Source organism: Mastigoproctus giganteus, chromosome 4 (genome assembly GCF_048544385.1).
Source record: "Mastigoproctus giganteus isolate SK-2022 chromosome 4, ASM4854438v1, whole genome shotgun sequence".
Taxonomy (NCBI): Eukaryota; Metazoa; Arthropoda; class Arachnida; order Uropygi; family Thelyphonidae; genus Mastigoproctus; species Mastigoproctus giganteus.
Genome location: NC_143578.1, coordinates 29,217,990 through 29,245,341, shown reverse-complemented (window position 1 = coordinate 29,245,341; position 27,352 = coordinate 29,217,990). Strand labels below are relative to the sequence as shown.

The following is a 27,352-nucleotide window of genomic DNA, read 5'->3' as shown; positions in this document are numbered from 1 at the left end:
AGATATAAGTTCATTCAAATGACAAATGACAAATGACCACAAAGCTATTTCTCATTATAACCAAATTAGAAAAATTAACAGCATTGAGAAGAGAAATCACCAGGTAGACCCATGTGACAAAGAAGTGGTTGAATGAATCAGACAATCTTGTGAACAGACCCCAGAAAGGCAACTGCATGATGTAATCTGGCACTCAGAGTACTAAAATATGCTATTGAAAAAGTAACAGTAGTAGTGGTAAATGATCCTAGAAAACAAGCTTATATAGCATCAACAAAAAAAAAAAAAAACAACTTCATCCATCCATACCCTCCAAGAAGTTGTCTAGTTCTTCCTTGAATTTATTCAAACCAACCATTTCCACAATAACAGATGGAAGCCTGTTCCAATATTCAACCACCTGCTGGCCGAAAGCAAACTTCTGCACATCTATCCTGCAATCATCCTCAACTTGAATTTATATCCTCTCATGCATGTGTAATCTCAGCAAGAAGAATGACATTAACATTTAGCTTGCTCAATCCATTTCAGGCCTTAAACACCTCAATCAGATCTCACAGGTGCCTAGTTTCCAAAAGCTGCAATTTGCAGAACTGAAACCTTTCTAGGTAAGAGCACCCTTTTGTTCCCTTCACTTCAAGTGTTACATAAATGATTGAAATTTCAAGATGAGAAAATTCAGCTCTAAAATGAATTAAACTGATTATCCTAGGAGAATGCATGATTCAGTTTCTTAAAAAAAAAAAAAAAACCCTGATGATAACCGCAATTTGGGTTTTGTTTTCTAATGAAGCCACATTTCACATGACAGGTGATGTAAACTGGCACAACTGCTTTGGGGTTTCTGAAAATCCTTGAGTTGTAATGGAACATTGAATAACAGTGCTAAGATTAACATTTGGTGTGAACTGATGCTTGATTGTGCTATTAGACCTTTCTTTTTCACTGAAAAACATTAACCACCATGATTTATTCAACACGTTAGACAATTATGGCTTTTCTGAAGTTTATAAATGTGGGATGCCAGTTTTCTTTCAACAAGGTAGCAGCTTACTTTAGAGAATAAGTCCAAGCAGCTTTAAATAATAAATTTACAAATTCTTGGACTGGAAGAGAACACGTCTGGGCTTTTATTTAAAAATTCCTAAATCAATGTGACCAATAAAAGTTAAAATAAGTGGACTAATTATCAGAAGAAATATGCAAAAAAAAGAAAAAAAAAAAATTCTCTAAGGTAAAATAAATAAATTTTATCCACTGTACCCCTTGGAGTCTCTTTAGATTTCGTGCCTAGTACAGGGTTAATTTCCCCCCCCCCTAATTTGGCTGAAAGCATGTGAAATTACCCCTATTTATTTAAAATAACCAATAATTAGATAATGAAAAGTATCCTATATTAATACAAATGCCCTTTTATACCAAAATAGGGATAACTACTTTCTTGGAAATGAGATAATCAATCCTAAAAACTTACCTCAATCTGGGACGTGTGCTTATTATACTCGACAAGAGCTTTACTTCTCTCGCTTAGTTCTATCTGAAACTGTCCTGATCCTTTAGTGATGTTTAAATATACCTAAAATTTAAAAAAAAAATTCTTTAAATTAAAAACTATAACGAAAAATAATTCCGAATTCAGAAAACAATATAGTTGATACAAATCACTTTTACTGTTAAAGTTGAACCTGATATCTGAACTGGCCAAGGCATAAGATGCTTCAGTTTGTTTGTTTGGAGATTTGAGGATGGCATTATCACAGTGTATGTTTGCCATAGAAACATCATGGTTTGCTGTTGCACAGATCTGGCAACAGCAAACTATGATGTTTCTTTCAAATTGCATTTCTGAACCAATTTTTAAATTGGTTCAGAAGTGCATCACAGATATTTGTTACACATCATTTCTTTTCTCTCCAGATAATGGTCCAGAACCACTCCTTATGATTATAGAATACTTTATGATTATAATATGGACAATCACAGCAGATGCTTGGGTAAAATTTTCTTCCATCAAATTAAGCCTGTACAGAACCACTCTGAACTTGCACAAATGCTTTCTGGTGTGTAACAGTAAATGCAGGATTCATTTCTAGTCACTATATATTTTAAGAATCTGTCGCCTTTGCTGTCCAAGAAGCATGGCATACGTATTAAACTGTCATTCCTTCAATGCTATTGTTAAATACCAAGAATCACCGAATATGCACTTTTTAAAAAAGTGCAACTCTTTGCTAAAGATAGTATGCAAAAAGTAACATTAATCTTGTATGTCATGGCAATTTCTTCAATAGTAATTTGAGTGAGGGGTTTCCTTTTATGAAGTTATTCTAGTGCTGTAAAGATTTTTGATGCCGTGATGCGATGTGCTTGTCCTGGTCAAGGAGAATCCTCAATTCTTTCAATACTGTTCTTAAACCTATTCATCCACTCATATACCTGCTGTTATCTCATGCAGGCAATACAAGTCTAAGAGTAAGTTTTATTCCTTCTGCAGGATCACAGACTGCATCTCTACCCTGGTGTATGACCGCAAGGTGCTGCAATCTTGAAAACTATGTCCAAATAATGCCAGCAGATGGTGCACCCACAGGGTACCATCTGCTGGCATTATTTGGACATAGAATAAAATCACCATTTTTTTGCATAAATGTACATTTTATTTTGGATTTGCAGTATTCATATGAATAACCTTTGTATTTAAGACAAGAAAATATTTTAAATTATTGTAACTTGATTTTTAACCATCTAGTAGGTGTGTTGGTATATTTTAGTAACATACAAAAAAAAAAAAAAAAAAACTTAATTTGGTTCTGACTTCTCCCATCATCACCAGGCACCGGAAGTAAGGCAGCTATTACTAAAGATATTATTTGTTATTTGTTCCTATTATCCAGTATAGTACCAAATAAAGAATAAAATAAAAAGGTTTTCTAAGAAATTATTTAGTACAAAATACACCAACATACTGACTTTTCTTTTCTTCCTTTATTTTTCTTTCTTTCTTTCTTTTTTTTTTTTTTTTTTGTCTGCTTTATTTACCAATGCTTTTCTACTTTTCACATACATATCACAGGAATTAAAAAAAAAAAAAAAAAACAAACAAACACACCCACCCACATAAAAAATCAAAAAATTTGACCTTACTTTATTTGAATGGCTGTTGAATACTGCCAACCTTTTGGGTGTAATTTCTGCTTCTTCAACCAATCTTAAATCCAAAGTATCATTCACGGGGTATGCCATTACCTATGATTTAAAAACAATAAAGAAATATATTATTATATTATAATTTAGCTTTAAGTGATGTAATTCTTATAAAACACGATGCAAGCGAAAATCATACATAAAGGATAATAAACATACCACAGTCTCCAAATATTCTTTACCTACAGTTTAATTTTACTATTAGTAGTGACAAATGATGCAATAAAGCAAGGTTATATAGCAACAGCCAAAAAAAGTTTTTGAATTTATTTAAATTATCTATTTCAACAACACCAAATGGAAGTTTGTTCCAACAATCAGATACCTGTTGGTAGTTAATTGTTGAAGGTAAATTTCTGCATATCTATCCTGCAACCACCCTTCCTCAATTTGAATTTATGTCGTCTCATGTGCGTAGTCTGAGCAAGAAGAAAGATGCTATCAGCATTAAGCTTACTCCATTCAAAGCCTTAAATACTTCATATCTCTGCAGAGGTGCTTCAATCATATTTTTCAGATGCTACAATTTGCAGAACCTTTCTTGGTAAGAGAACCCTTTTGTTTCTCTTACTATCTCATTGCTCTACCTGCACTTGTTCCTACAAATCCACATCCTTCCTAAAATGAGGCTTTCAAACTTGTATGCAGTACTCAAGAAGTGCCTAACCATTGCCTTAGACAATGGGATAATCACCTCCTTATCCCTGCTGGCAAAATCCCTGTATATCATTGACAAATCCCATGAACAGTCCTGGCAGCCTGTCTGCACTGGTCAAAGAACTTCATATCTAACTGCACAATTATCCTTAGGTCGTTTTCATTTTTCACTATCCTGAATGTAGCTGGTATGTTAATCTGGAATTTACTGCACCACATATGTAGTATCCTGCATTTGTCAATGTTAAACTTCAACTGCCATTTCTCAGCCCATCTGTCTAATTTTTCTAAATCTTGTTACACTAGTATACCTTGATTATTGTCATTAACCACCATGTCAACTTTTGTTATTGTTATTTTGGTTTTTAGGAGCATTAGCAACTAAGGCCATATTGCTCCAGGGATATGCGATGGTCATTCCCTGACCTTTCCGCATCCTCCGTATTTGGTGGGCACAGGCTCGAACCCAAGTCTAATCAAGAAGCATGTGCTATGCACTGCTGCTCTTGCCCATCTGGCTACAGAGGCACCTGCCAACCTTTGTATATTTGCAACCTTAGACACTAAGCCTGATATGCCTTCATCAATATCATTAATAAATAAAGAAAACAACAATGGACCCAGCACTGAACCATGGGAATTCCACTAATAACAGTAGTCCAAGAAGGGCAATGCACTGTGATAACCACTCTTTATCTTCTTGCACTCAGTCATCCTTTTATCCATAGTAGTAACTTTCTCCTAATGCCACACTGCTCCAATTCATACAGCTGTCTTTTATGGGGAACAGTGTCAAAACCTTTTCTGAAATTTAAGTATATGATGTCAAAATTTATTTTTTTGCATCCAGTTCATGAATCAAAATATCCAATTTTGTTACTGCATCATAATATCCAATCAGATTGTATCTAGGAAATAAACTCATACACCGACCATTGAACAAAATTTACTGTAACTAAAATTTTTACAAATAGTATAAAAATATAATATAAAACAAATTATTTACAATAAACTAATGACTGTACATTACGGAATACTAAAAACTGTAATAAAAGATCATTTACAATAAAATAAGCTAAAATATAAAATTAAAAGCGCTAAAAACCTGGAGCTTTCGAGAGCGTCAGCTCTCTTCTTCAACAGGTTTACCGTGAACCTGCTTAAATAGCAGGTTCACGGTACTTCCACACGTGGTATTTCTCCACGTGGTTCAATCGGCACATGGTCAGAACCGGAAGCAGAAATGTCTCGGGTACGTGGCAAAGAAAATCATTCATCCGAATTTAATACAATTGTTTCAAAAATAGGATGAATATGCATGCCTCTATCTCTATTCATGGTATTCTTACTGGATGAACCAATCCGTAAACCCTCGAGCCATTTATTGGTCAGACAAGATCACCCCTTAACAAATTCCTACTGTGACTTGTAAAATTGCATTCTATGTAGATGGCCTTACATTACTTCTTTAATCAGTGACTCCATTCTGTTCCCTGGAACATAACTCAATCTAACAGGTCTAAAACTACTCATGTCACCCATTGATCTCCTTTGTGAATTGGTGATTCATTTACACATCTCCAGTCAATATGGACCTCCTCTGAATCCAAAGATGCTCTTATAATTATGACTAAGGGTTTTCTTAGCTCCTTTGCTGCCTCCCTTAATATAATTGGATAGATTCCATCCACACCAGGATTTTAAATTGCCTTTTCCACAAAAAAGGACAATGTTAAAATATACATATCCATTTTGGTGTTACTCCCCATACCATTCTGAATTCTTCTGATGGATGACCATTATCACCTGGATATCCATTATAATCTGGATATTAATGGATAATGCCACAGAGCCATTACAGTGGTGAGAGCATCTATTCTAGCAAAATATATACCTCAGAATATTCAAATATGCCTCACATCTCTGTTACTACTGCACGCTCCTTTGCTGGAAATAGGTTGCTCCCCATTCTAATTGGAGTTCTCGGAGATAATGTGTGTATATGGCTTAACATAAGAGGTCTTGACAGGTTATAGTAAACTAAATGTTGAGGGAACTTTTATGTTTAGTCATGTGACATGCAACAAGGGGAAGTAAATTTAAATTGGGAGAGTATAACTTTAGCCTAAATGTCCAAACATTTTCCTCTAGTCAAAGAGTGATTGGCTGTTGGAATAAACTCTGACTTACTATTCTGGAGATTGGAAGTTCATCAAAATTTAAGGAAGTATTGGGAAGGTAACACTGATTACTTTATTTAATTTAAAATTTGATTTATTTATTTTATTATTATTATTTTTTTTGGTTGGTGCTACATAAGCTTGCTTCCTTGCATTATTTTGATGGCTACTAATACTAACAGCTAATATTAGTTGTTGATACATGATTGGGCTTCCTCTTGGTGCACAGAGTTTTGATGAAATTTCTCTTATAGTTACTGGTCTTTTCCTATCAGGTCTTTTCCTTTCCTACTTCAGGAAGTGAAGTCTAAGTTTCAGGCAGTAAAACAGCCATATTAACTATGTTTCAGTCTTCACTGAAACACAGTTAATGTGGCTATTGCCTTTAATGATGGAGTTGACAAATAATCTTTGCTAAGTATTTTTCCTGGCAGCTAAGTATTTTTCCTGGCAGCTAAGTATTTTTCCTGGCAGTGTACATATTATTAGTGACATACATTTATCAGTTACTACTGTTACTGTGTTAAGCTGTATCAGAGCTCAATGAACTAACAGTTGCTAAATGTTGACAGATCGCCTGGTTTGGCTGCTCAGTAAGATAAAGGTTATTCATTGTATCTGTATCCTTCTGTGAAATGATCAACTTATTTGCAATTATCATAAATAGCCTGAAAATGCATGAGATTAACAGAATAAATGAAAAATTTCCAGATACATATACAGAATCATCACTTGATTTTATATATATATAAAAAAAAATAGCTCCTTATATGAAACTTTAATGTTAGCCTGTCATACTTACAGGTGGAACAATCTGATATTCATTCAATATATCTGCCTGATATCCAACCAAAGTTGCTGTCACTCTCAACAGGCCTTCCTTTCCTTTTGGGTGCATTATCTGATAAACTTTAAAAAATGGGCAAAGTCAGTTCTCATACTTTATATAAAGTAAAAAGGAAAATACTTCAGAAAGAAAGTACTAAATTAGCTGTAAAATGTTTTAATATAATACTATTACTATAATCAATAATAAAACACTGGTTATAAAGAAACACTTTATTCTTCACTAATCTGGTTTTGCTAATTCTTCATTAGTGAGAATAAAAACAATGAAAAGATTGATCAGGGACATCATCCTGAAATTCCTCAAGATAGTAATCCTGTTCTCTTCCATTGGAAGAGACTTTATCAGTTTTTTAAATATAGAAAGATCCACCCAAAGCAGTTAATAGGAATGGGAGCCTATTTTACAAAAAGAACCAGAAGCCTCCCAGGAGGAAAACAAGAAATCAACAAAACACCACTATGAAGAATATCTTATTTCCAACACACATCACCTCCACAGAGTAAAAATCATCTGGTAGCATTATGAACACATCAGCAGGCCAAGAGGGCAAATCCAGAAATTTGTGACAAGCCAACATCTACAGAGGAATAACCCAGGCAGAAACAGAAGTCGCTATCAACCAACCAAGAAGTTTTTCCACATTTTATTTGGCTTCTAGGATTTTAATTAATGTTTTATTAAGTTGCTTTAGTACAACCAAGTTTGTTATTTGGTTTTTTTTAGGAGCATTAGAAACTAAGGCCATATTGCTCCGGGATATGCGGTGGTCATTCCCTGACCTTTCCACATCCTTCGTATTTGGTGGTGACGGGCTCGAACCCCGGTCTAATAAAGAAGCGTGTGCTACGCACTGCTGCTCCTTCCCACCTGGCTACAGAGGCACATACAACCAAGTAAGTATGATGTAATTCGTTTTTAAAAATTTTTATATTTTCAGCATTATAACTATAAACGTTAGCAATTAAATCATTCCAAATTAATATGAAATTACATAATGTAGTATCAATTCAATTTAAACCAGCATATATTAGTCTGCATATGAAAAGGGAAAATTGGAATGTACTTTTTGTAACTCTTTATCAATGTTTCTGTTTCAGATTCCTTTAGTCTTCTTATTTTACTAATGTAAGTAGAGCAAAAATATTAGTGACATCTGTCTGATATTTTTTATTTGTATAAGAGACTGCAAAACATATTTTCAGATATTATTTTCACAATGTAGTAAAATTTCATACAACTTTAATAATAATCTCTTAAGTCTAATGCAAGAAACATCAGTAGGTATATTCTATTTAGCGATACAACACTTAGTTTGCAAAAGTCAGTTTTATAATTAAGTTTTTGATATGGAAAACTTTTAAGTAGATTTATAAATTTCTGTAGTACATGCATTCCCATTTCCTCTACCTGTTATGCTGATTAAAATTTATTTCTTCTATATTTTTATCACTGAAAGCAGAACTTAATTAATATATATATATATTATTCTTTTGTAATATGATAATTCATGTTGTATTTTATTTTTAATATGCTTTTATAGTAGTTTTACTTAATTTATTTCTATCTCTAGCTTTTTCTGTTGTCCCAGTAGCTGTTTTAGCAATGCATGGGTACGAACAGAGTACATATTGTTATTTCTTTTTGTATTATCATTCTATTGTGGTTTATTCCGTCTTTGTTCATTTTCTTAATCACAGGTATTTTCTACACATAGGTATTATAGTTAATACATTACTGGTCTTTAAGCTAGCCTAATCTCGGTTATCTTAATTTCCCCTGGCCTATACATTCAGGATTTTTCAACTTGTTACGTATTGCTAAAAATATTATATCATATTGTTTTAAAATAGTATTGCTAAAGGTTTTCATCAATAATTGATAAGAATTTTTTTAGCAATACGTAACAAGTTGAAAAATCCTGAATGTATAGGCCAGTGGAAATTAAGATAACTGAGATTAGGCTAGCTTAAAGACCAGTAATGTATTAACTATAATACCTATGTGTAGAAAATACCTGTGATTAAGAAAATGAACAAAGACGGAATAAACCACAATAGAATGATAATACAAAAAGAAATAACTATATATATATAACTATATATATATATATATATATATATATATATATGTGTGTGTGTGTGTGTTACAAATGAAAGTAAAATAAAATAAAAATAAATATAAATATAGATGGAGAAGTTATTAATCACAAAATGCCAAGCCTAGTTGAAGAGAAAAAAAGAGAGAAAGAATGTTAAAGAACATATTAAAAAAAAAAAAAAATCATAAGTAGAATTAAGTCTGAATTAATGCCAAATTAACAGGTTAATCATATGTACACAAGCTGAAAGAAAAAGAGGGGAGGGTAATAGAGATAAAAATTATAAAATTCAAAAATAAAAATTAAAGAATTAAAATTTTAAAAAAATTAAAACTTGGTACATAGATCAGGTATTTCATCAGGGGGCTACACCTGATCATGTACCAAACACTGTGTTTCTATGCAAACTCATGCTATTAAAATGAAATAGATAAAAAAAAATTTTTTTTTTTTTTTAATCTCCAGAAACATGAGTAAGGTAGCCCCAACACAGTGTATTTAGATTAATAAATTTTGAGTAACGTAGTGTATTTAGATTAATAAATTGAGTCGATAGTATGTAAGAACGCAAACGCTGTGTGTTTAAATCGAAAGTATGTAAATTAAAAAATAAAAATAATAATAATAATAAATAAATAAATAAGGTAGCAGTATAGAAAAAGGAAGAAATGCAAAGTAAGGGAGGGAAAAGAAGTTAAAAATATAGAGGCGAAGATAGTGAGAATAAGAAAAGTGAGAATGTCCGAATCACCCTCGTATTACACTAATAGTTCAACGGACAGAAAAACGACGAGCAGAAAGTAGAAAGATGTAAAGAGAAGGAAAAGAGTTTAAAGGATACTAGGCAAGCCGGGTGTGTAAGTACCCAACCTCATAGAGAGGGCCTTGGCTGTGAGTGTGTTAGTAGAAGTGGAAATTAATACCGCTAGCTTGTAGTGTATATTTTGAGTGATAGATATATGAAATATGATATAAAATATGAAAAGGAGAAAAATTAAATACCTATGATATTTGGTAGAAAAAAGTTTAGTGGAATATAATCAAGAAACGAAGATATAAATATGCGATCATGATTAATAAGGTACAATTATGCGAATATGATTAATAAGAATGGAATGCAAACAGAGAGAGAACTATGACAACGATGGTGGAGTTAGCCTATTAATTCGGCATTAATTCAGACTTAATTCTACTTAATGATTTTTTTTTTTTTTTTTTTATAGGTTCTTAACATTCCTTTCTCTCTTTTTTTTTCTTCAACTAGGCTTGGCATTTTATGATTAATAACTTCTCCATCTATATTTATTTTTATTTTATTTTACTTTCATTTGTAACACTTATTTATATACATGTATCCTGTTTTACTGCTTGGCGCATTCAGGTACATGTACTGTTTTCCTATTTTTCGCTCTCTCTCTTTTTTTTTTTTTTTTTTCCTTCCACTTCTTCGTTTTCATATTTCATATATATAGATCCTATTAGGGCTCTGGCACTTGTAAGCGTTAGTATAAAAGGGAGCTAAATACCAAAAAAAGTATAAATGTGAACTAATATATATAAATATATATAAAAAATGATAAAGATGCAATGAAACTACGAAAGTCATATCAAACAGGAATGAGCTGTTAGGGTTTATGCAAAATTTATAAAATATATATATATATATATATAAGACTAGGTTATGGATCCAGGTACAGTAAATGCAGAAAGGACCAGCAACCATAATGAATAATAGACAAAAAGGTAAATATCAGTATATTTGTGTATATGGTAGGGGAGTTGAGCTATCAGGTGTAATAACCATGGAAGAATAGGGAGAACCTGTAAGTAAAAAATCAATTGACCTGAAATAAAATAAAATGCAATTAATAATTATTGTAAGCACCTAACACTGTGGATCCTAGGACTTTAACTACTTCATCAAAGGGTCAGCAGTGAAAATTGCAGGAGCCATGGCAATAGGCCAGGTCTCTGTTTCTGTTATGATGTACACGTAAACGGTATACATCACAGCTGACCCCGAAAGAGACTAGAAGGAAGAATAAAAAACTATAAAATAATTTTATTTTATAAAATTTCTATAAGACAAATCGGAACAGTACCCATGTAATGGGGAAGTGAGCAATTGTCCAGTCATCTGTCCAGGGACCATCTGTGGTATGGGCTTGTAACCCCAGATTGCCCGAGCACTACTTTATTCACCTCCATTTCAATTACTTTCTGCTGTTCTTTTTACTACATTTTATTTCTCGTGAGCAATTAGGCTGGCCGAAAGTAATATCGAGATGCTATTTCTCTACTATCGCTACTGGTAAAACTAACAAAGTAGTGTCTTTTCCACACTACTTTGTTAGTTTTTGTTTCTCCCTTTGCTGGCTTTTTGTCTCATCTGTTTAATTGCTCACTTCCCTGTCACACGGGTACAGTTCCGGTTTATGATTTCACACCTCTTCCCACCCCAGGGCTACTTCAACTGACACATATATACACTGCAAGTGAACACTCAATTCTCTCCTTCAATCGCCATTGACTTTCAATGTCTGCCGGTCCATATAGACAGTAAGTTTTCTTGTTTTATCCCATCTCTCAGATTTTTTTGAGTTTACATTTCATTCTTCTCTTTCCACAGGATTTTATTTATCATTATTATTTTTATTTTATAGTTTTTTATCCTTCCTTCTGGTCTCTGTCGGGTCGGCTGTGATGTATACGTATACCATTTACGTGTACATCATAACGGAAACAGAGTCCTGGCCTATTGCCATGGCTCCTGCGAATTTCACTGCTGACCCTTTGATGAAGTAGTTAAAGTCCCAGGACCCACAGCGTTAGGTGCTTACAATAATTATTAATTGCATTTTATTTTTATTTCAGGTAAATTGATTTTTTACTTACAGGTTCTCTCTATTTTTCCATGGTTATTACACCTGATAGCTCAACTTCCTTACCATATACACAAATATACTGATATGTACCTTTTTGTCTATATATAAATATATATATATTTAGTAGAGCTGCTGGAACGAGTACAGAGAAGGGCAACAAGATTAGTGAATGGAACAAAGGGGTGCTCTTACGAAGAAAGGCTTAAGTTTTGCAAATTACAGTGTCTGGAGACTAGGCACTAGCGAGGTGATCTGATAGAGGTGTATAAAGCCTTGAATGGTCTAAGCATGCTCAATGCTGATGGGATTCTTCCTCTAGCTCAGAAAAATCACCTGAGAGGGCATAAATTCAAATTGAGGAAAGACAGATGTAGGATAGACGTGCGGAAATTTGCCTTTAGCCAGCGGGTGGTTGGTTGGTGGAACAGACTTCCATCCCTTGTGGTGGAGGTTGATAGCCTAAATAAGTTTAAGGCTCAGCTGGATAGGTATTTTGAACGAACAGAGGGGTGAAGTGGAAGTGGGGTTTTTTTTTTTTTTTTGGCTGATGCTGCATAAGCTTGCTTTCTTGCATCAAATGCCTCTACTAATGCTAATATATATATATAAATGCATATTAAATGTGGTTACATTTAAAGGAAATGTAACCACATTTTCTTAAAGGAAATGGTTTCAATGAAAAAAAGGTTAATAAATCAGGTATGACAGATGCACCTAAAAGCACAAAGCAGCATTAAATGATGCAAGAGTATATATAAGTTTGTATTAATATATTGAATAAAGTATGCATAAATGGATGTGAAAGTTACATAAAGTGCCAGTAATTAGAAGGGTGTGGAAAGTAGAAAAAGAAGTGTATTAGATTTGTGAAAAGTGAAAGAATGTTAATATCCTAAAGGTTAAGATGAATTAATAGAATTATGGGCAGAATTACCACCCCAATAGAAAGTGGGAGAACTGTAAAGTAAAACTGGTACATCAAAATACTAATAGGAAAAAAAAAAAAAAAAAAAAAAAAAAAATGCAAATAAATTGAAAATGAAAATAAAATGATAGGGTTATGGCTGTCATCAGATATTGAAGGAAAAAGAAGGGTGAGGTATTAAATTGAGGATGGGGAAGGGAAAAAGGAGTATTTTAAATAAAAAAAGAAGAAAAATAGCAACAGAATTAGTATAGTAGAAACATTCATATTACCCTTGAATACATTTTACGAACAGGAAGTACAGTACAGTACAAAAAAGACAGCAGAAAGATAAAAAGCAAAGAAAAAGTTATTAAATAAGCTTTCATGAAGCCCAACCTTATAGTAAGGGCTCTAGCATTTGTAAGTGTTAGTATAAAAGGGAGCTAATACCTGATCATGTATCAATTTATTTATTTCAGCTGACATCAGATCAAGCATATTTGCCTTACTTATATTCAACCATTTTCTAAATATGTTTCTCCCCCCCCCTCATATCTGATGACAGCCATAACACTGTCATTTTATTTTCACTTTCAATTTATTTGCATTTTTTATTTTTATTTTATTAGTATTTTGATGTACTAATTTTACTTTACAGTTCTCCCACTTTCTATTGGCGTGGTAATTCTGCTCATAATTCTATTAATTCATCTTAACCTTTAGGATATTAACATTCTTTCACCTTTCACAAATCTACTACACTTCTTTTTCTACTTTCCACACCCTTCTAATTACTGGCACTCTGTGTAACTTGCACATCCATTTATGCATACTTTATTCAATATATTAATACAAACCTATATATATATGTGAGAAAATTACTGATGTGAATGTTATGATGTGACTAAATAAAACACTGGACAACTGTTGTCATTTACAGCAAATGTAAGTTGACAGATAAACTACTTTTAATGATACCACGGTCAAGATATTATCCTCATGCAAACCTCCTGGAGATCTAACACCATAAACAATTTCTATCTTGAGAATATCTCCATACCTTCAACCTAGATAATGGCATGACATCAGCAACCATTACAGATAATGTCAAAAACATCCCACCTAATTTAACCCAGAAGTTCTTATCCTATTTTAATTTGGACAGCAATAACAGAAAAACTTAAATATTAAAATAACTATTAGAGTTACATCGGTGTGAATTTTAGTGTTCCAACAGTATGGTATTCACTTCCAAGCTGCATCACTAATTATTTTTTAATTGGAAAAATATAGCCATAAAAAATTCTTTATACCATTTTTCAAAACCACCCATTCTTGTGTCAATTTTCCATACTTCATGGAAAAGATTTCCCTTTTTTTTTCCAGTCCACTCTGATACCCTGAGATTTGGACATAAGGTAGTCATGAATATATATTTTTTTTACAACAATACTCTTATTTCTAATGATAATTTTTGATCTTATTATTTAACATAACGTCAGAATTAAGAATAAAATTTCTGTTTCTCATTTTAAAATATTACTTGCCTTTTCCCCCTCCAAAACACTGATTGGTGTATAAAATTCACAAAGCACTTGCTGATGGATTTGAATTTACATGCCAGCCAGCAAGATTGTTAAACAAAGTAGGTGAGAATCTTTTCATGAAATGGAGTGCTCTTTCATTAACAATATCGCATGTTCATACCATATGATATAAAGCAGGTGGGCAGATACATAGGAATGCTGTATGTGTACAATTCTATGCAAGAATGGGCATGATAAAAGATTTAAGTAACTTTGAATGTGGCATGATAATCAACACTAGATGTGCCAGTATGAATATCTCAGAAACTGGGGATTTCGTGTACAATCAAGCCTCAGATATAGTGAGAACGATGCAATAATCAATAACCAGCCAATGAAAATCCTGTGGTCAGAAACATCTCACGTATGTGAGAGGCCACATTGCTCCCGGGATATGCGGTGGTCATTCCCTGACCTTTCCGCACCCTCCATATTTGGTGGTCACAGGCTTGAACCCTGGTCTAATCAAGAAGCGTGTGCTACGCACTGCTGCTCCTGCCCACCTGGCTATGGAGGCCCCTCCATCAGAGGGTGACAAGACTTGTGCAGAGTAATAGAAAAATTAGTCAGTCAAATAAATACCTAGAAAAACAGTGGCAACCACAGAGAAATTTCAGAACACACAACTCATTGTACCTTGTCACGGATGGGCAAGGTACAATGAGTATCATGGCCAGCAAGAGAACTGAATTCCAGTCCAGTCAGCAAAAAGCATGAAGGTATGGTTACAGTGGGCTAGGGAACACCAATAATGAGAAGTGGAAAACTGAAAAAACATTACCTTGGCTGACCAATCCTGCTGCTTCATGCTGATGGAAGGACCTACCTGGATATGGAGAAAACAGCATGAGTCCACAGACCTATCCTGTTATGTGTCAACAGTGCAGACTACTGGTGGCAATGTAATGGTGTGGGGAGTGTTTTTGTGGTGCACACGGGTCCCTTCATACCTGTGGAGCAACATTTGGATGCCACACGTTATCTGGAAATTGTTTCTGACGAGATGCATCCTTTCATGGTTGTAGGGTATTTATCTGTGAATGGATTCTTACAACAGGACAATGTGCTAGGTCAGAATACTACTGGTTTTAAGAATATGAATGAATTCAGCCTAGCTTTCAGTGACCAGATTCCAATCTGGATCGCTCTCTCGCTCTCTCTCTCTCTCTCTCTCTCTATCCACCTGTGAAGTGAGGTGGAATGAGCCTTTGGAGCAGAGATCCACAACCATCCAATCTGCAACAACTTGGCCAGCACAGACCAGTATCCCTGTGGCAATTTTCAAAACCTCACTGAGTCCATACCACAACAAATCCAGGATGTTCTGAGAACTAAATGGGGACCCTTGCTATTAGGTAGGTGTACCCATATAAAGCGGCCACTCAGTATATAAGGCCAAAATTCAAAAAACAGAGTAAAAGCTCAAATTTGAGACGAGAAAAATGTTTATTCACTGGTTCCAGTGTGATATTAGTTTTAAAAGGCATTTAATATGATATTCACTATGACTAACATACTATAAGCGATCAATGTTCTCTATGCACTGGCATTATTTTGATATCCATAGATCTTAAATGTACTTCTACTTTACATCATTCATTTAATGATTTAAACATTTTCTTATTTATATAGTATATACAGTGATGAGCCAAAATATTATGACCAGCAAGTCGTTATGCAAATTGAAGCAACTGCAGGTGAACTACAGCGCGTGCACGAGTCGGGACATGGTATAAAAAACACCTGATACTGAGCCGATCGGGCTAGCCGGGTGGGTAAAGTGCCTGCCTGGCAACTCAAAGGTCGCGGGTTCGATTCTCGCCTCGGGCTTGGATCAATGTACTGCAAAAACCTTGGGAGGTGCATTATGGCCACAGAAGCCTATGCGCCAACAACTACCAAAAAAAAAAAAACCCTGATACTGAGATCCATTAATCAGTGTTACTCTTGTTCTTCAGATGGGAAGGGCAGCGGACTTAAGCGAGTTTGACAAAGGCCAAATTGTAATGATCAGACGACTGGGTCAGAGCACATCTGAAACAGCACGGCTGGTAAGGTTCTCACGGTCAGCCGTAGTTAGTGCCTACTGAAAGTGGTGCAAGGTGGGAAAACCCACAAACCGCCGGCGAGGTGTTGGAAGACCACAGCTCATTGATGCTCGAGGTAAGCGAAGACTCTCATGCATGATATGTGGCAATAGAAGGGCGAATGTGGCGCAACTCGCCAGTAATTGGAATGCTGGTGACGGGAGTAATGTGTCACGACACACACACAGTACACCGAACCCTGCTGAAAATGGGGCTGCGTAGCTGCAGGCCACTCCGAATGCCCATGCTAACCACAGCTCACTGGCGACAGAAGTTACAATGGGCAAGCAAGCAAGCATCGAAACTAGACTGTGAGTGATTGGAAGAAGGTAGTCTGGTCAGATGAATCACGTTTTCTGTTGCACCATATGGATGGCCAGGTACATGTGCGTCATTTACGTGGGGAAGTGATGGCACCTGGATGCACAGTGGGATGAAAACAAGCCGGTGGCGGTGGTGTCATGCTTTGGGCAATGTTCTGCTGGGATACTCTGGGTACAGTCATCCATGTGCCGGGCACTCTGATGTCTACCACCTACCTAAACATCATTGCTGACCAGGTATACCCTTTCATGGCAATGGTCTTACCCTCTGATGGTGCAGTCTTTCGGCAGGATAATGCGCCATGCCACACTGCCCGGATTGTTCGAGACTGGTTTGCAGAACACGAGAAAGACTTCCAAGTATTGCCCCAGCCTCCAAATTCCCCAGACATCAATCTCATCGAGCATCTGTGGTTTGTGTTGGAACAGCAACTCCGATCTGTGGCATATCAACCACAGCCCTTACAGGAATTAAAGGATATGCTGGTTACATGATACCACAAGACACGTTTAGAAATCTTGTAGCGTCCATGCCTCGCTGGGTACAAGCTGTTTTGGCTGCATGTGGAGGACCAACATCATATTAGGTAGGTGGTCATAATGTTTTGGCTCATCAGTGTTTGGCTATCTATATTTTTTTCAAAAACCAAAATCCCAGATGTATGGCTTTTCTATTAATATTTCTATGTATGCTGTTCTAAACTAAAATGTATAATTCCACTCCATTCTACTAATTCATTAAAACACATGATATAATCCTTTACTACTGAATTAAAAACTCATCAAACTAACTTTTCTTTACGTTTAGAATCACTCCCCTGCTTTCTGTTCTCTAGAACAATTTTTCTTTATATGTCTCCTAGATTTATTTTTTAGAGTTACAATCCGGTAATAAATCTTGATTGGCAACCTGATGAACAACAATGTCTCTTTTGGAAAGCTTAAAAAGGAAAAATCGAAACCAAAAAGTAGTAATGACCGACAGAAAATAAGAATCTTTACACTTAATCAATGAAACAAAAAATGACATAAAATAAAAATCCAGAATATGTTTAATGACAAAGCATTAAGAGATAATCATCACAACACTTTGAATGGTTTGAGCAAGCTCAATGCTGATGGCATTCTTCCTCGTGCTCAGATTACTCACCTGAGAGAACATAAATTTAAATTGAGGGAAAACAATTGTAGAAAATATGTGCGGAAATTTGCCTCTAGATAGCGGGTGGTTGATAGTTGGAACAAACTTCCATCTGTTGTAGTGGAAGTCGACAACTTAAATAAGTTCAAGGCAGAACTAGACAAGCATTTGTAGAGAATGGATGGAAAGTTTTTTTTTTTTTTCCCCCTTTGGCTGATGCTATGCATAAGCTTGCTTTCTTGTATCATATGCCTTTGCTAATGCTAATACTAGTATATTCAATTTTTTGTTTGGTCTGTCATGAAAATAATGCACTTAGGAATGGCTTATTTATGGATGGAATAGGTAAGAAAATGGAAAGCAGTGATTAACTCCGGGAAAGTTTCAAAACACTTTTTCCAAGTAATGACATGTTTTATAGTAGAAAGCCTACTACACAACTTAACCAGCTGTAGTTTAGTAGATGTTGCTGTTACTGTTTAGGAGAATTTGGCTCCATTATTTGTGTAGCATATGCTATTGTGTTCTTAGAGTTTGATTAATGATGGCTGCTTTAAGACGGAAAGAGTTTTTTATTTGTCATTTTCTGCTTTTAATAACAATGGCTTAAATGATGTTGAAAAACAGGTGCGTGTGGGGCAGACACTCAACAGTTTTCCCAACACTGGAAACTGCATACAGCTCCACAATCTTGAATTTCCTATTAAAGAGATGCTTTTGTTTATATATATTAATTATAATTAAACATAATATTGTACTATCTTACTTTTTTCATATTTCATCAAACCAGATATTTTATCAAACTTTGGAACAACTGCTTTCTGATTCTTCAGAGATGCTAATCCATTATCAGATAATTCCCATTTAATATCCAGAGATGTAAAATTCAGAAATTTTGTTCCCAGTTTGTCCTTGATCTCCACCTCTATCTCTAAATCATGATGACTATGGACTGGTACCTAAGGTATACAATTAGAGAAATTATATTAACTGAAAATTTTCATCCCTTTAAATATATCATACAACTATAATCCATTTTAATTTAATTTTAAGGCAAATATAAAAAAAAAAAAAAAAAAAAGTATAAATGAATAGGAAGCACCAGATTAGTAAGAGTATTATTTTTTGAAGTACTACAATGTACCTTGAGAATATCACACAGATTACATGTATTATTCTAAAATATACATCTGTCATTTTTTAGCATAAATGTATATTAAATCATGTATTATACAGGGTGTTTCAGTTAAACGTTTCAGAACTTCTAAGAGGGGTAGGGTACATCCTGACAACTCGAAATCATATCGCAATGTGGGGTCGGAAATGCTTTCCTGAAGCGGTGTTGTACACAGAAGCACCATAAAGAAAAGAGACCGTAAGTGAGAAATCGTTTTATTAATACATGAAAAGAAGCAAAAGGTACATGGATTAAAGTAAGTGTTCGAAGTTTCTTCCACGGGCTACAATGCACGCCTCACATCTCCGACGCATGGACATCCGAACATTCTGGAATACTCCAGGCGAATTTCGAATTTCTTCGGCAGCTACTGCGATTCTTGCAACCAGCTCCTCAGCATTGTCAACAGGGGTGTCATAAACTAGCGATTTCATATGACCCCAGAAATAAAAATCAAGACATGATAGGTCGGGTGACCGAGCAGGCCAACGCACGGGACCACCACGTCCGATCCACTGTTGACCAAATGTGACATCCAGGTAGTTACGAACATCCCCGCTATAATGGGCAGGGACTCCATCGTGTTGGAACCACATTGTCTGTTGCGTCGATGCCGAAATCTGTTCATCTCTCAAAAGTTGTGGCAATACTTGCTGCAGAAAGATCAAGTAGATAGGTCCGGTTAGACGACACAGTAACAGGTAAGGTCCGATGAGGTGATCTCCCATAATACCGGCCCATACATTGACCGAAAATCGAATCTGTGCTGCACGACGTCGTATTGCATGCGGGTTCTCGACCGCCCAGATATGGTCGTTATGCGTGTTGAAAATTCCTTCCCTTGTGAAGGATGCCTCATCGGAAAACAACACTTCAGCAGGAAAAAGGGGATTTGTAGCACATTTTCCAAGGTACCACTGTGCGAAAGCAATACGAGGTGCATAATCCTCCGGTTGCTGTGTCTGGACACGCTGCCTGGAGTATTCCAGAATGTTCGGATGTCCATGCGTCGGAGATGTGAGGCGTGCATTGTAGCCCGTGGAAGAAACTTCGAACACTTACTTTAATCCATGTACCTTTTGCTTCTTTTCATGTATTATTAAAACGATTTCTCACTTACGGTCTCTTTTCTTTATGGTGCTTCTGTGTACAACACCGCTTCAGGAAAGCATTTCCGACCCCACATTGCTATATGATTTCGAGTTGTCAGGATGTACCCTACCCCTCTTAGAAGTTCTGAAACGTTTAACTGAAACACCCTGTATATGAATCTGTATGTACAAAACATAGAGATTTGAAGCGTCACAACTACAATGGGATCATCTGGCATAATTCAGACAAAAGTATGTACTCATTATAACGAGTACTTTTTATTCAGTATTAACTATTATTATAAACTTTATTAATTTACAATTCACTTAGAATTAATTTTTTTTTTTCATGTGACTACCATTAAACTTCAAAAACTTCTTAAAACTCATTAGAGTGACAGTATACTTTTACTGTATAATAAATAATGAGAAATAGGGAAAAAATTTCATACAGAGTTCATGGAGCTTTCGATAACCTTCACTGTCATACTTTTCCCTGAGGTATTATATTTCTGTGGTAATCAGTCCCAATTTCCCAATCAATCCTCACAAACTATTACTGTGGTAACAGAAGACAAGAGAGAAAGATGCCATAATGCATTTAATTCTGCTACCACACATTAAAATACTATTTGATAGCATGAATGCTATCAAATAGTATTTTATTATAATATGACAAATTCATGCTATTTCATAGCATGAATTTGTCATATTAGCACTTGCTGATGTAAAAGACTGCAGTAACTGTTCTTCTTAGCTTTTGAGGGCCACACCTCTCTCTCTCATCTTCGGGAATAATATACCTCAATGACACCACTTTTTTTTTTAAAATGTGACTTGGTAAGGCTATAGGAAAACTCCACGATATATTCAACTTATGTAGTCTCCCGATGCTGGTGGGCACATCTAGGTTGCAATGCACCTTGATCTACAATGTACCTAAACCACTCAGCCAGAGTGACCAAGTGGTTTGCCAAACCACAGTTTACATTTGAGTTAATAAATGTAAAATAAGGATATACTAAACCCAGCTAAACATAAGGTAATCACAGAAGATGCGAACTGCAAAAAAAGTAATAGATTTCCCAAGTTATGCAGCGGTCTGAAATAGTCACTTGTGGCTCGAGGTTCTAGCTGTTACATCAGCAGATGATTATTATGCCAGTCATGATTGTCTCTCATAGCTTTCAAGGATCTTAATCTTTCACCCTTTGAGATATGATCTGGTTACTACTGCTTACTTTTCTTTGTTTTTGGAGCTTTGTGTAGCTTTACCACATCTGTGAAAAAGCTCCACACTGTCATCCACTTTCTGCATGAGAAGTTTGGGAGCTCTGCTATAAGGCTTACTAAGATGCTTTTAAAACCAACAACCAATCATTTAAACTAATGTGATTTAAAAAAGGCATACCTATGTCTTCAAATAGGCCTCTGGGGTTTGGAATATTCATGTTCACAATAACTGCACGGTCCTACACCAACCGTTATAAACTTTTATTAAATAAAATAAATTAGAGTTGTGTTGTATTAAGATAATAATAATAAAAATGAATAGTACAATTACATTGGATAAAACTGATAAAATAAGATACCTGTCTGTACAATAAAAATATAAAATACAATAAAATAAAACAATATAGATAAATCACCAATAAAAGCGATAAAATACCAAAGATTTCAGAGGCATCCACCTCCTTTTTCAACAGTGAAGCTTATTATACAGTACATCCTTAAATATCAGCAGGTGCCCGGTCAATGAAGCTGTTATCATCGACCAGGCACACAGATTTTGGGGCCGCAAGTGGCTGGCTCGAGAGCTTGCGAATTTGCTCCTCTGAGAGTAACACTAACAGAGACAGGGTAATCCCCATTCATCCCCTCTTCGAAGCTGTGGTTCTTGGACGGGATGAAAGGTTCCGCCTGGCATGCTCCCGAGCCATTTCCAGTTCCAATGTGCATGGGGAGAATACTGCCCATGCTCCTGTAGAAACACATGCTGTGAATCGTGAGCCTGCTAATATTTAAGGATGTACTGTACGATAAGCTTCACTGTTGAAAAAGGAAGATTTCGAAGAAAGATTCATCAACTTTGCCGATAAAGAGACATTCTTTGAAATATTTTCATCGCCATTCAGTATCCCTGATATTAACAAAATTCCAGATAAATATCAAATGGAAATATTGGAAATGCAAGAAAAAACAGAATTGAAAATGAAATTTTTGGAATTATCTCAACATGAATTTTATATAAATGTGAACCGAGAAGAATTTTCACAGGTGATATATCTATCTCATAGATATATCACCTGTGAAAGAAAAGAAAATTCTGTCATTATTTGGAAGCATATACAGATGTGAACGATTTTTTCCAAAAAGATAATTATAAAATCCAAGAATGGGCATGGAATTTCTGAAGTAAATTTAGAAAATACTCTGCACATTGCTACAACAAATATCAATTCGTTGATAAAAAATAAACAGTATCAAATCTCTCATTAAATATTATAAAAATAAAATATTGCAATTTTTGCTATTGGAATTGTATTTGTATTTCATTTTTCTTATAAATAAAATGAATTATATGTACGAGTATGTATAAATATTACGATAAATAACAAAAAACTGTTTATGACAAATTTTTCATTATACACCATTTTAATAATCCTAAAAATTGTGGAAAACTAAAACAAATTTAGTCCGCGTGTACCTTGACAGACAAATTATTTGGTCTGCCATTTAAAAAGGTTACCCACCTTTGGTCTATAATATGAAGTATGTCTACACTAATGAGTGTTGATGAGCTGATCTGCATGTTCTGCAGGCTGAAAAATCCAGAATAACTAAAAAAGAAAGCTCTACTTCCTTCACTTGAGATTAACCAGACAGACTAAACAAAGAGGCCTTCTAAAGCAGTTCAAGAGGTCTAGGCTTTAAATCCCAACTCCCATGAGATTTAAAGACTAGACATCTACTACTGCATAACAAGTGGTGGATCTACTAAAATATCACAGAGAACTCAAAAAGCAAGATAAACTAGTTTTCAACATCCAGGTTATCATCCACAATGATAATGGATATAGTAGTATCAATATCTTTGTAAAGAAGTACTGCATTCAAGCAGGAAACTGATTATTACACCATGGCAATATTCCAGCACATTGATTATTTGTTATCAATCAGTATTTGACAAAGCATGCAGACCTTGCCAATTTGCTCCTTTCTGCTAAGGTAAAAGCAATTCAACTCATTAGAGGAGGTACAGTGTGCTACAATTATTGTGCTCATGATGGTCATGAACAGAGGTATGCCGAACTGCTTTTACCAATTTCAGCTATAACTCACTGTATTGTTGTGCCAAATGGTAGAACTGTGCATGCAGTAGCAGAAAGGACAAAGTTCTGCCTCTGGATAAGGCATGATATAAAACACAATAAAATTTAAAGTAAATAAATGAATGCCCAAAAAAGTTTAGAAACTTTTTAACTTCAGCACATTCTACTATTGAAGAATTCCTTTTAGTAAGAACAGTTTATAAATTTTAATCAAATAGTTAAATCCTCATGAAATAAGGTATAGATGGTATTTTAATTTATATATTTATAAATATAAAAAAAATATATAAATTATATATTTTAAAGTGTATTTGTTGTTTGCATATGATGTTTCATAAGAAATTTTAAAACTTACATTTTCTTTATTAAGAGGACAGATATAGCCTCCACTTCTTGCTTCTAGTACAACAGGAATGAGAGTAATGCTTTCGGGAACTCCACATATAATTCTTTAAATAACAAAATTTAAATCAATTTCAATAAGATAATTATAATGAATCCAAAATAACATTTAATGAGTTTCATATGTAGAAATTCTTCTTCCCTTCTTTTTGTATTTACAACGGTCTCCCGAATGAACCATTCACACAGGGTCATCATGAAAAGCTGCAACAATTTTGAATGCCCACATTTTTTTTTATATATGCACTCGCATTAACCTTTTCAGGAGTGAGTTTATAAACACTGTGTGGGCCACTCAGGAATGAGTTGTTTCCACATAAACTTTTGAAAATTTGTTGTACATAACTGATTTTAAATACTTACTAATTTGTTCTTATTTTGAATTTATTGCCCAATATATCACACAATCCTGGCATCTTTTCTTGACAGCTGAAAAAATTCCAGGATTGTGCAATATGAGGCAATATAATTTTTTTAATTAAGTATTTACATATAATTTTTATATATATATATATATATATATATATACTCTAGAAATGGTAAATGTAAGTTGAGAGTTTAATATTATTCAAACAAAACCATATAAATATATGATTCCTGTGCATCCAAAACCATTTACAGACATCCTGCAGGTGGTCTTTGATGCACCTGTTTCTTCATAAATGCTCTCCACAGCAAGTGTGATTTCACCATTCAGGTTTTTCAATGGAATATAGATTATTCCTATAAACCAGTGGTTCTCAATCTTATGTTACTCAAGTCATGCTTGAAGGACATATTCATGGCAAAAATAGTGATTGCCATTGAATTCAATGCAGTTTATCGTAATCTAGTAGTATACTCAAAAAGGGTCATGGCACATCAATGTGATGGGGCACACTGTTTGAGAACTATTGCTATAGACATATTCAGGAATCCCCACAGGAGAAAATTGCAGTGGTTCAAATCTGGCAAATATGGTGGCCAAGACCATCCATCTCTTATCGTCCAGGATTTAGATTAGAGATAACTCTGTTATTAAAAAGTTGCTTATGGAAATGGAAAACCACATTCATTTCATGTGGTCTTTCTCCATCTTGTGGAAACATTTCTTAGAAAAACTATTTATCTGGACCTTTCCTGCACCCAACTCTCACTTTAGACTCATGTTTTAACAAAACTGCCAGAGGAAATATATGTTCCACAGTAGTGTACTCCATCTTTCTCATACAATTTTTTCCATTATGATGCAACACTAACCAATAAAAAAAAAAAACCGATTCCTTAAATGTTTAATAACTACTAATGAAAACCCAATTTCTCAAAAAATACAGGCATTCAAAACTGCTGCACTTTTCTTGAGGATGTTATAAAAGAACAATGACTACAAAGCACAATACAATCTGTCATCATACATTTTTTGAAAGAAATATACCACATCCTTCCATTAGTTTTCATGGATACCAGACAGCCTGGTGTTTTATCATCTTCCTTTAAAAATCTTTTACATTATTCAAACACACAAGCTCTTGACCTAGTACCCCATAAACTTGCCATAACAACTCATAACTTTCAGTTGTTTTCTTCAGTTTTTTTTAAAATTTGAGGATGATTCATTGTTCAATTCTTTTGTCTGTCATTTTTCTGGCAAACTGCAAAAACACTGTAATGAAAATCTGCTCACTGCAAAGCGAATGAGTGTGTTGGAACATGATTTGGCAGAAAAACTAGGAAAAGGTTCAAGGTCATCTGACGTGCCTTTGTTTCACAGGTGGTGCTTGGTGTGTAGTGGTTGTGCATGCAGTCTTTTTATTTAATAGCCACACTTCATATGCTAAATGATACCACCTACCAGCTGATAAAACGTGACCTGGCAACACCAGTTTCTTATTTCTTTTTTAAATGTAGCAGATTCACCTTTCTAGCGATGCTATGCAATTTCAAAATAACATATAGCAACTTGGGCAAAACCATGGATAAGAGTACATGTCTCTAAATTGAACATAAGTGCAAGCCTTAAATCAAATTCTTAAAGGTTTCTTCAAATGGGGACTGTGCTTGGTCAATTTCAGGTGGAAGGAGTAGGGTTCTTCCAAGGAGAAATCCCACTCTTTTTTTAGGGAAACTTTATCCCACTTATTCAAGGGTTTTCACACATGAATTCGCCCACAAACATACACTTGTACAGATAAAATGCATGATAAAAAAATTATGAATAAAATATAGGAACTGGTGAAATATGATCAGTAGTTGATGCATCAAGAACATCCTCCTCTCCTACAAAAAATATAGTAATAAAGAATGAAGAGGAACCAAGCTTACTATGACCATTAAATAGTTTGTGGAATTGAGGATTTTGATTTCTTAAAAGTGATACCATCTGCCCAGAAGTAAAATATTGACAAACAGGCTTAATACATACTTTAAATCAGGTATTGAAAAAAGAATAACCAGCAGCAAAAATACAAAGAACAAAGATTATTTATTAATAAGCTTTATTAACAGGCTTATTAGCAGATTATCTGCTAATAATGTAGTATTATTATTATTTTTTTTTTTTTTTACATCCAATTTCAATCTCATCTTCGCTAAGTTGACCAAGTTGACATTAAGATAGCAGTACTCAAACTTTAATTATTGAAGGACTTCTTTGATAACTGGGGCTGTACACAGTGAGCCCTCTTTAATTAATTTACATTAATTTATTTTATTTCATTATTATCAGCATAATGAAATATAATAAATATAAATTATATGTGAAAATATACAAACAAATATGACTGTGTAAATGTTTTTCATATTTATTTATCAACTAACTTGTATCAAAAGATATAAGCAAAACACAGGGTGATTGGAAAACGACTCCCTATTTTTAAAGTTGTGGTACTTAAACATATATAACATAGAATCATTATTTAATGACATTTGGTAGATAATTTAATGCCATTTAGTATGCTCTGTGTTACAGTTCAATATTGTTATCACAATTTGCAAAAGATTTGCATAATGATATGATACAGAAAAAATAGCCACCTGATTATGCAAAAGAAAATTTTGGGAACAGATCCAATCATTTCCCAGATAGTATCCTCCAACTCAACACTACAAAAAGAAGTTCACCAGTGTGAAATCAGTATTCTCTCCAAGTTGGCCACTCCACTGGTATCAGCCTACTTACTGATCTGTTGGGAAAGTAATATCCAGCCAATAACATACAGGAATGGAGAAGTGTGGTGGGGATCCATTCTACATAAAGAGAAGGTGCTGTGAATTTTGCCAATTTCTTATATAAGGGAAACCAAATGCCTGTAATATGTCAAAATATCTTTTACCATTCATTTAGTGTGCAAACACCACAGTAATTTCCACAGTTACCACAGTAATTTCCACAGTTAAATTCCATTTTTTTTGTAAAAATTATAACCCCTGGATTACATTTCCACACCACAGCAA

At 34.5% G+C, this 27,352-nt stretch overlaps 1 protein-coding gene across 1 annotated transcript in view; it reads right to left on the bottom strand.

Moving 5' to 3' along the window:
- LOC150086504 (nuclear pore membrane glycoprotein 210-like) overlaps positions 1-27,352 on the bottom strand; it is a 185,977-nt gene that overhangs the window by 62,648 nt on the left and 95,977 nt on the right. The window contains exons 19-23 of the mRNA XM_090372185.1: positions 23,874-23,967; positions 18,685-18,877; positions 6,844-6,950; positions 3,145-3,246; positions 1,475-1,576 (exon numbers count right to left, since the gene is read on the bottom strand). Coding sequence (XP_090228311.1) covers positions 1,475-1,576; positions 3,145-3,246; positions 6,844-6,950; positions 18,685-18,877; positions 23,874-23,967 — 598 coding nt within the window. The remainder of the gene's footprint in view (positions 1-1,474; positions 1,577-3,144; positions 3,247-6,843; positions 6,951-18,684; positions 18,878-23,873; positions 23,968-27,352) is intronic.